This window comes from Rhamphochromis sp. 'chilingali' (genome assembly GCF_963969265.1).
Source record: "Rhamphochromis sp. 'chilingali' genome assembly, chromosome: 4".
In the NCBI taxonomy this organism is placed as follows: Eukaryota; Metazoa; Chordata; class Actinopteri; order Cichliformes; family Cichlidae; genus Rhamphochromis; species Rhamphochromis sp. 'chilingali'.
The window spans coordinates 28,137,604-28,146,527 of record NC_137948.1 but is presented as its reverse complement, the minus strand read 5'-3'; the positions used below and the strand labels follow the sequence as shown (position 1 = coordinate 28,146,527).

Here is an 8,924-nt window from a genome sequence, read left to right as displayed (position 1 = left end):
ATGCTATCTTCACCCAGCAAGCCTCTGGAATGCTACTTTGACACATACAATGGGCCTAAGCATGGCAGCACTTAGTCAGTGTTTCCACTCACTATATTAAAAAAATGTCAATTTAGCAGTAATGGATAAATTTATAGCTCGCTGGCACATATGTTCTTCTCTGACTAAATTCAGAAAAACAAAACTGCTACAGCAACAACTCCTGTTTAAATTTGTTCACATATTTTATTCTGACAAAAACAGAAAAACAAAACACCAAAGATTTTTTTATTTTATATAAAATTAGAGCAGCATTTAATTATTTTTACAGGCTTGAATGACCTAGAACACATCCCCTTTTCATCAATAATTTACAGTTTGCATCAAACACGCCTGACTGGTTTGTTTTCAAAAGTCTGCATTGAGTTTATACAGTTTCCACCGAAGTGCAGATTCAACTACAGGAAGGAAAGACCGCATCAGATCAATTAGAGGAAGTACTAAAGTGCTGAGACATTCAGAGGGTTAAAGAAGCATTTAAGTTTAAGCCTTTTGATAACAAAGCAAAATCGAAATGAGGACTTGATGGTTTTTATTCAGCCAGCTGACATTTCTTCTTTTCTAAGAAGGCAAAGAAGGCAGACCGAACCAACACGCAGTCTGATTCATAATCAAACCACAGCTGTGCTGACTCGTTTTTTAAAAACACCTTTTGCATGTGTTTTATTAAGTGTACAGAGATGAAAATCAGCAGTAATTGCGTGGTTTTGTCTGTACGGCTCACTGCCTCTTCTCCACCTGACAGGACAGGCGTGTGTCCATGAAGGGAGGCTTGAGCAGTTTACTGCGTCTTCTTATCTGTCTGCTTCTGCATGTAGCTGTTGTACTGGCTGTCTGTCTTCAGCAGTTTGTCCCACCACGTGAAGGTGGAGGCGTAGTTCCCGACAAAGTTCATGTGGTGGAAGTCGTGGAAACGAGCGCCGGCGTAGAACGGGATCAGGTGGAGCGGGTTCAAAGGAATGTCGTAACCGCTAATAGAAATAAGAAGAGGAAAAAAGATATGTCATAATGTCACCCAAAAAGTGACCAACTTTCACAAATGAGTAAAAATCTTTGATGATAACTATCCTTCTAAAACAAAAACATTTGTCTTTTTCAGAAAGCAGAATGGTTCTCAAAGTCTGTTACTGAAGAAAAGATGGGTTTAACTTGGCTCTGTCCTCAGGCTGATGTTTTCAGTTTTAGAAGAGTGCACAGAATATTTGTACGAGACTACTTAAACTTGGTTAATCGGTTAATTAGTTTGAATCATTTTACTTATATCACAAGAAATTAAATAATAAAAAGAAGAAATCAATTGACAGGTGGAAAGGGCGCATGTCGTAGCTTCAGCTTATGAACCCAACCCTGATTTTAAAATAATTGACACTTTAAATGAACAAATTAAATCAACAACATCAGCAACCTCTGATAGAATCATGACAAAAGAAGAAGCAAGAAAGATTAAACCAATTGATGTCAGTCCCAGACATATGGGAACTTTGTATCTAAAGCATTTTCACACAAAACGTTCATCACAATACTGAATAATGATGTTAGTTATGTTCCTTTTAAACCGTTTTAGTATGCTGTACATTTTACACATTTTAATTTTGTCAAATTTCAACACTTCACATTGGCCCTAACCTTAGGTCTTTGTAAAACTCATAACCTTTACATATTTCTAAATTTCTAATGTGTAATCTATATCTGCAGGTGGTCAAGTGTATATTTCCTTTGTGTGTGTGTGTGTGCGCGTGTGTGTGTGTCTATATGTATGTGTGATGTACCGGCAGACTGTGAGCTTTGTGTCTTCCCATAACTTTATAGTGTTCAGTAACGATGCAAATGTTTATGATCTGCTTTACTTTGACTGTTAATTTGCTTCATTATTTATAATGTTTAATGTTGATTGTTATCAAACTTATCAAACTGTTTTTCCTGAGTTTTCTGAATATCTTGACCTGAGCCTTTTCTTAAAAAGACGCTATACAAATAAATGTGTAATTTTGATTATTATTATTATTATTATACAGTAAACATTGTTTTCATAGAAAAAGTTAATTAAACAATATTATAGTCAAAAGTACTATTTCTACACTACAAATGTGTGATAATGTGTCCTGTATTAACAAAGGAGTTAATGAAGACTGTTTAACAGAACATCTGATGAGCTCTGTGGCCCTCTAGAGGACGACCTCGACACACCACAAACTAAAGTTAAGATGTATGCTTAATCAGTTTGATTGGGCTCAGTGATGAAGCTGTAAAATAAAAATGAGTGAAAACAAACTACATTGTCCTATTTACAGCCACCATAATAAACCATCTGGCACAAGGCTGTTTCTGGACAAGAGGTTCAGCTTAAAGAGAAATTAAAACCTCCAACTTCTCTCCTCACTCCCCCCACCTGTATCTTTCCCACAAATCTCATTGGGTTGAAGGGAGAGAATGAGAGAAGGAGAGAGATGCAAGGTTCATGTGCTTCCTTGAGCTGCATTTAAGAGACTGAAAGATCATCTTTGATTGTGGAATGATTTTCAGCAGAGCGAGGAGTTATTTAGTGAAAAGGAAAGCGCCCACTGTGTCCTACCTGTGAACATCGATGGTCTCCATCAGACGGAAGGCGACCCAGGCCCAGAGCAATAACACGTGGTTGCAGAAGATCATGATGCCAATGAAGAAGCCAGCCCCGAGGATGATCGTCTCAGCGGGGTGAGCGTATTCTGCCTGCATGCCAAACGGAGCCTGAGGCAGTGGAGAGACATGCTGACTGTACGTACACATAGTGTTTTTTTTGTTTGTTTGTTTTTTAATTGTAAACAGCTGCTAAAACACGCTTAATAAGTAACTCTTCCATAAACAGACTCAGCAGAAAGCTTTGTTTATTGATCTTATCACTCATCTGTTTTACTCACAGTGAAATCATGGTGGACTTTGTGGATGTACTTGTAGATCCGGCGGTGATGCAGTATGCGATGAAGGAAATAGTGCCAGGCATCCTCAACAACAGCACAGCCCAAGCACTGAGCCAGGAGATATGGCCTGGAGAAGAAGGCCAAGAGAAGTTTACAAAAGCACACTGAAATTATCCCAACAGACAGATCTGACAGACAATTAGCAACATGTGGAACAACTGTGTTACATGTATAAAGCATATTCAAATGTTCCCTTTCTATTTAGAAGCAGATCAACATATCAGGTCATGTATAATAAAATGTAAGTATATTTTTATATAAATTATTGCTGTGCAAGAGCGAAAAAATTCTTTAGAGTCTTAAAGAGTCTCATTGTAACCATAATTATTGTATTTAGGGAGTCCACATTTGATTTCAAGGTCACACTTTGGTAAATAAAGTTGGGTTAATACCAGTGTTAACATGATGTCAATACATTTTTTTTTAATCCTATAGTTGTGGTTAATAGCAATGCATTACAGGACCCATAATTCATATGACAGTTGTGAAACCGCTCTACTGTATGTCTAGGTCACTTTAATCCATTTAGGTGTGCATTATTGATCTGCACTGACCAGCGTGGCATGGAGTCCCAGTCATAAGGAATGTTGAAATACTCGGTGAAGTAGTAAGTGCCAAAGATCAAAGGCAGCTGGATGCAGAAATGGTTGAAAAGCAGCATCTTGAAACACCTCCACTGTTTCTCCCACGTCTCTGGCTTGTCCTGAAAAAAAAAAAAAAAATCCAAAGGGATTTGTGTCTCTTCCCGGGGATCAGGAGAATGCGTAAACCATCCATCTTCAAACAAACAAACAAATAAAAAACAAGATCAATATCCAACAATTTAAAAAAAAAAAACCTGCTGAATCTTGTATTTTTGCATGAAAGGCAGGAACTGGAAGAGAAAACCGGGCAGGCAGAACAGGAAATAGATTAACTCGTGGACGATGAGCGAGCCCCAGGTGGCAATCTGGAATTTGGTGTAGTTGTCCAGCATGTAGCCCCAGGCGTGTTTCAGGGAGGGCTGGAATGGGTTTTCTGGCAGAACAGCATCGACATACTCGACTGCAAGATAGGCAGAGCTCAAAATGTTTGCAGTGCCGTTCACCGCCATGCTGAAAGATAATGCAAGCTGGCTGCAGGTCAGGAGAGAGGCCTGAAAGACAGGAACACAGCTCTTAATTATATCTGTAGGAACAAAAATAAGTAGAATCGATGCAAAATTACATTTCCACTATAGTCATGCTACACCACAGTGTAAGTTTTAAAATAAAAATATAAGACAAAAATCAGACATAATGTTAAGGATAATTATTAACTGAAAAAAACAAATACAATAGTAGAAGTAAAGTATTCAAAGTAGGAACAGCTATTTAAAAAAAACATAATTTTCAATGTTAAGTCATTTAATAATGCCACTTTACCATAAATTTTGTCATTTGACTGGGCTACATCTCTTTGTTTGTCATTTTTTGACGAAGTTGTTGCCTACAGTAAGCAGACATTCAACTTTAGGACGTTTTTTTTTTGAAGTTTTCTTTAAAGCTGCCAGAGAGTAACTATTTTTATCAATAAAAACACGCATAACGAAACTAATAATACAAGTATTGACACTTTCCCATCTCACAAACGCATTCAAGCTAACAGCTCTCCAATTTTAAACCCTACTACCTCTTAACACATAACACCTCATAAAAGCACCAGTGTGTCAACTGCAGGTGGCATAAATAAAATCTTTATTAAATTAGTTTATGAATCATTAACTACGTCTCAGTAAACAAGCTAGCAGAGGCCTAAATATCTTCTACAGGCTTTTGCCCGAACTTGTGGCACTATATTCTGCTGTTTTTACGCCTAAATAACAAACAAGTATTTTCTATAGAAGCTAAAAATGTTGCTAAATGCCCTGATTAGTGCCGACAACAAGCTTCAACCCTTACCTTTCCGCTGTATGTCCCGTCTACCTGAGCGAGAGGTGGCCGAGCGGGTGAAGTATAGTAATATCGGATACTCCGATTGGCCGAGAGGAAAGGAGATTGACGTCGAGGGGCCGAACTTCCCCTCTGATTGGTCCGCAAAATGGAGCGACTATAGTGAGACTGGGGGTTTCTACAGCAACAGCCAATCAGAAGTGAGGTCTGCTTTCGTAACCGAAGCATAAGTTAACAGGCTGTATGAGGGAAGAGATGGGGTGGTTCGTCCCGAGATACTTGAGCCATGCGTTATCTTCACTTTTAATTGTATTTTATAACAGATTCTGACTCCAGTGTTTAATGTGGAAATACTGTGGACACGTTGAGACGCACGTAGTATGAGTTATGTTTGTTTTTCTGTATTAAAAATAACTAATTCGACACAAATTAAACTTTAGGTTTTCCTATTTGTTACCATATTATCTAACATAAAATATAATCGTTTCTGTTCCAAAGCAAACTATGTAGTTAGTTGCCAACTGTGCAACTCCCTTTACACTACAGACAGAACCATCATTTGTTGGATAATGATGCACTTATTTTATTTTATTTATTTTTTTGTAATGTTACCTCTGCAGACCATCACAGTGCATTTTAAATCAAAGACGTGTAACATAAAAAAGAAATTCTGCTAACTGTATACAAGGAATTGCAGACATTTTCAGAGGATCCAAATTAATTGAACAAACTAACAAAAGTTTACAGTGTGGATTGTTTTTAATACTTGGATGAAAATCCTTTGCAGTCAAAGACTGCCTCAAGTCTAGAAACCATGGATGTCACCAGTTTCTGCTTGTTTGTGGATTTGTCTCCATTTAATTTTTAAGAACTAAAAAGCATGTCTGTAGGGTTGAAATTAGGCGACTGACTTGCCCATTGAACAGAAACCATGCAGGCTCAGCCACCAGGGCCAGGCTCCGCCACCGTCTCAGCCAATAGGTCCAGGCTCCCCCAAGCCGAACCACCAGGACCAGGTCCTACCAGGTCCAGGCTCTGCTATAGGTTCAGGCTTCACCAGGCTTAGCCATCAGGCCCAGGCTAAGGCTTTAGGCTCTGCCACGAGGCCTAGGCTTAACCACGCTCAACCACCAGAACCATAATTTTACAAATTACAGCCCAGTTTCCTTACTTAGACAGTTCTCCAATATAACTGGACATCTATTTTTATTTTATTTTTTTGCAGGGCTTGACAACTTATTGAGAATAATACTATTTTAATCTTTAGATCAGCTAGATCAACATTTATGGCAATGATGAAGTTAGTGGAAAATATAACTGAATACATAGATAATAAAAAATATGAAGTGAGGATATTTATTGACCTGAAAAAGGCTTTTGATATGATGACCACAAAATATTCTTACAGAAATGGAAAGATATAGTGTGAGAGGGGTAAAAAACAAAAACAAAAACAACTGGTTAAAAAGTTATCTTGCCAATTCATACAAACTGCTCAGTCAAAATCTGTGTTCTTGAATATTACCTGTGGTGTCCCACAAGGTTCAGTGCTGGGTCCCAAATTGTTTACTACGTATATCAATGACATCTGTAGAGTTACAAACATACTAAGGTTTGTTGTTTTTGCAGATGATACAACCATTCTTTTTTCTGGGGAAGGCTTTAAAGACTTAAAGTTATCTTTAAATTCATCCAAAACCAAATTTATGTTGTTTGGAAATCGAGAAATGTTTATAACTGGAGACTGGAAATTGATAAAGTATCCAATGAAAGAGTATTTGAAAAGAGATTTCTTGGTGTAACTTTGGACTACAAGCTTTGTTGGAAAGTATAAATCAAACACTTGTGAAACAAGATCTCAAAAACCACAGGGATTTTAGGAAAAACAAGGTACGTCCTGAACAATACAAGATTGCACACACTTTACTGCACATTGCTACTACCATATTTAAGTACTGTGTTGAAATCTGGGGCAACACTTACAAGAGTCCTCTACAAAACATATGCACAATGCAAAACAAAGCAATAAGGATAATACATAATATTTGGTATCGTGAAGACACAAATAAATTTTTTTTAATTACAAGGTTGAGTTCCCTTTCGAACACCCTTTGTTTTTGCGTTACAGATCCTTTTGTTGAAAATGTTTTTATCATGTTTTCTGTTTCCCGTGTTTGTTTTGTTGAAATTTTAATCATTTGAAATAAGAGAAAGAAAGAAAGATAAAAAAAAAAGAACAGTATGTCATTACTTTTCCTTGAGAAACTCTTTTGCATTATGCTTGGGGTCAGCATATTCAAATTCAAATTCAAATTTTATTTGTCACGTACACAGTCATACACAGTACGATATGTAGTGAAATGCTTGGACAACTGCTCGTGACCTAAAGAAAACAAAAAAGGAAAAGGCTATGAATAAGATAGGAAATAAATATGAAAAGTTAAAAAGGGTAAATTTAACTAGGAAGGAATAAAATATAAATTAAGGTTAAAAATGAAATAACTGTACAACACAAATTAGAATGAAGGGTAAATTTAACTGGGAGAATAAGATAAAATATATAAATTAAAGTTGAAAATAAAATAACTGTACAACAAAATACACAATATAGAACTATATAAGAATGTATGAAGAAATATAAATAAATATATACACAATAACAGCAGCTGTACAAGTATTAACCGGAAGTGAAGAATGTAGTGACCAGTGTTGTGCAATCCACATTATGTCTTGTGCAGTGCAAATATGCTTGAAGTGATTAAGTGATGAAGTGAAAACAATGTCCAGAATGTCCAGTGTGTGTGTAAGAACTATATGTGTGGGTCAGGACTGTGTGGTGGTGTGATTGAGAGACCGTATCGCCTGCGGGAAGAAGCTCCTCCTCAGTCTCTCTGTGTTGGTCTTCAGGGAGCGGAATCGCTTTCCTGACCTCAACAGAGAGAACAGTCTGTTGTTGGGATGGCTGAGGTCCTTCACGATCTTCCTGGCCTTGGTCCAGCACCGCCTGCTGTAGATTGAGTGCAGGTCAGGGAGCTCGGAGCGGATGGTGCGCTCAGCTGACCGCACAACCCTCTGTAGAGCTCGTCTGTCCTGCATGGTGCTGTTCCCGAACCAGGTTAAGATGTTTCCCGTCAGGATGCTCTCTATGGTGCACGAGTAAAAGTTCCTGAGCACCTTGGAGGGCAGTTGGAAGTCTCTCAAGCGTCTGAGGTGGTAGAGACGCTGTCGGGCCTTTTTCACCACGGTGTTGATGTGACAGGACCATGTTAGGTCCTGCGTGATGTGAACTCCGAGGTATTTGAAGCTGTCCACTCTCTCCACTGGGCACTCGTTGATGACGGGGGTCTGGTAGTTCCTCTCCTGCTTAGTGCTGAAGTCCACTATCAGCTCATTTGTCTTACAAGCATTTACACTGTAAAGCACTATCTGATCAGTTTTACAACATTTGTCTCAATCTGAGCAGAGTCTGTAGTCCTGTGCACATCACAGTTCATCCTGCTGTTTCAATCAGCAGTCATACCATCAATAAACACTCTTAATTTATTGCGTCCACCATGTTTGACCGATGTGTTACGCTGAGCCGTTCCTTTTTTCCCCTCCATACTTTTCTCTTTCCATCATTTTGGTACAAGTTCATCTTGATTTTCTTTCTTCAGACTGTTTCCCCAGAACAGCCTAATCTGGCCTTTATGTTCTTGAGTGTAATTAGTGGTTTGCACCTTGTTATAAACCCTCTGTGGTTCTATCGATAAAGAGGTCTCTTAACTATAGGCTTTAACAGTGATACACTTACCTCCTGGAGAGAGTTCTTGACTTGGTTAGGTGTTGTGAAGTTGCTTTTAACTGTTATATACATTAATATTCATTTGTTTTGTTATAACAATGTACCAGATTAAGGATGTCACCACTAAACATTATGCTCTCTGTGTGGTAGATTTATTTAGTTTTTTTCAGCCTACCTTGCACCGATAGCTCTTTGGGCCTTGTGTTGATAATTACAGTGAAAATCTATAGAATA

General features: G+C 38.0%; 1 protein-coding gene across 1 annotated transcript; it reads right to left on the bottom strand.

The window, feature by feature from the left end:
- Positions 1–206: 206 nt before the first annotated feature.
- msmo1 (methylsterol monooxygenase 1) lies at positions 207–4,976 on the bottom strand. Its single transcript, XM_080880947.1, has 6 exons — positions 4,916–4,976; positions 3,835–4,131; positions 3,551–3,699; positions 2,937–3,063; positions 2,612–2,766; positions 207–1,010 (listed from the first exon to the last, which is right to left on the bottom strand). Exons 2-6 carry the CDS (start codon positions 4,087–4,089, stop codon positions 821–823), a joined length of 876 nt encoding a protein of 291 aa, XP_080737073.1. The 5' UTR covers positions 4,090–4,131; positions 4,916–4,976; the 3' UTR covers positions 207–820.
- Between the last annotated feature and the right edge of the window lie 3,948 nt (positions 4,977–8,924).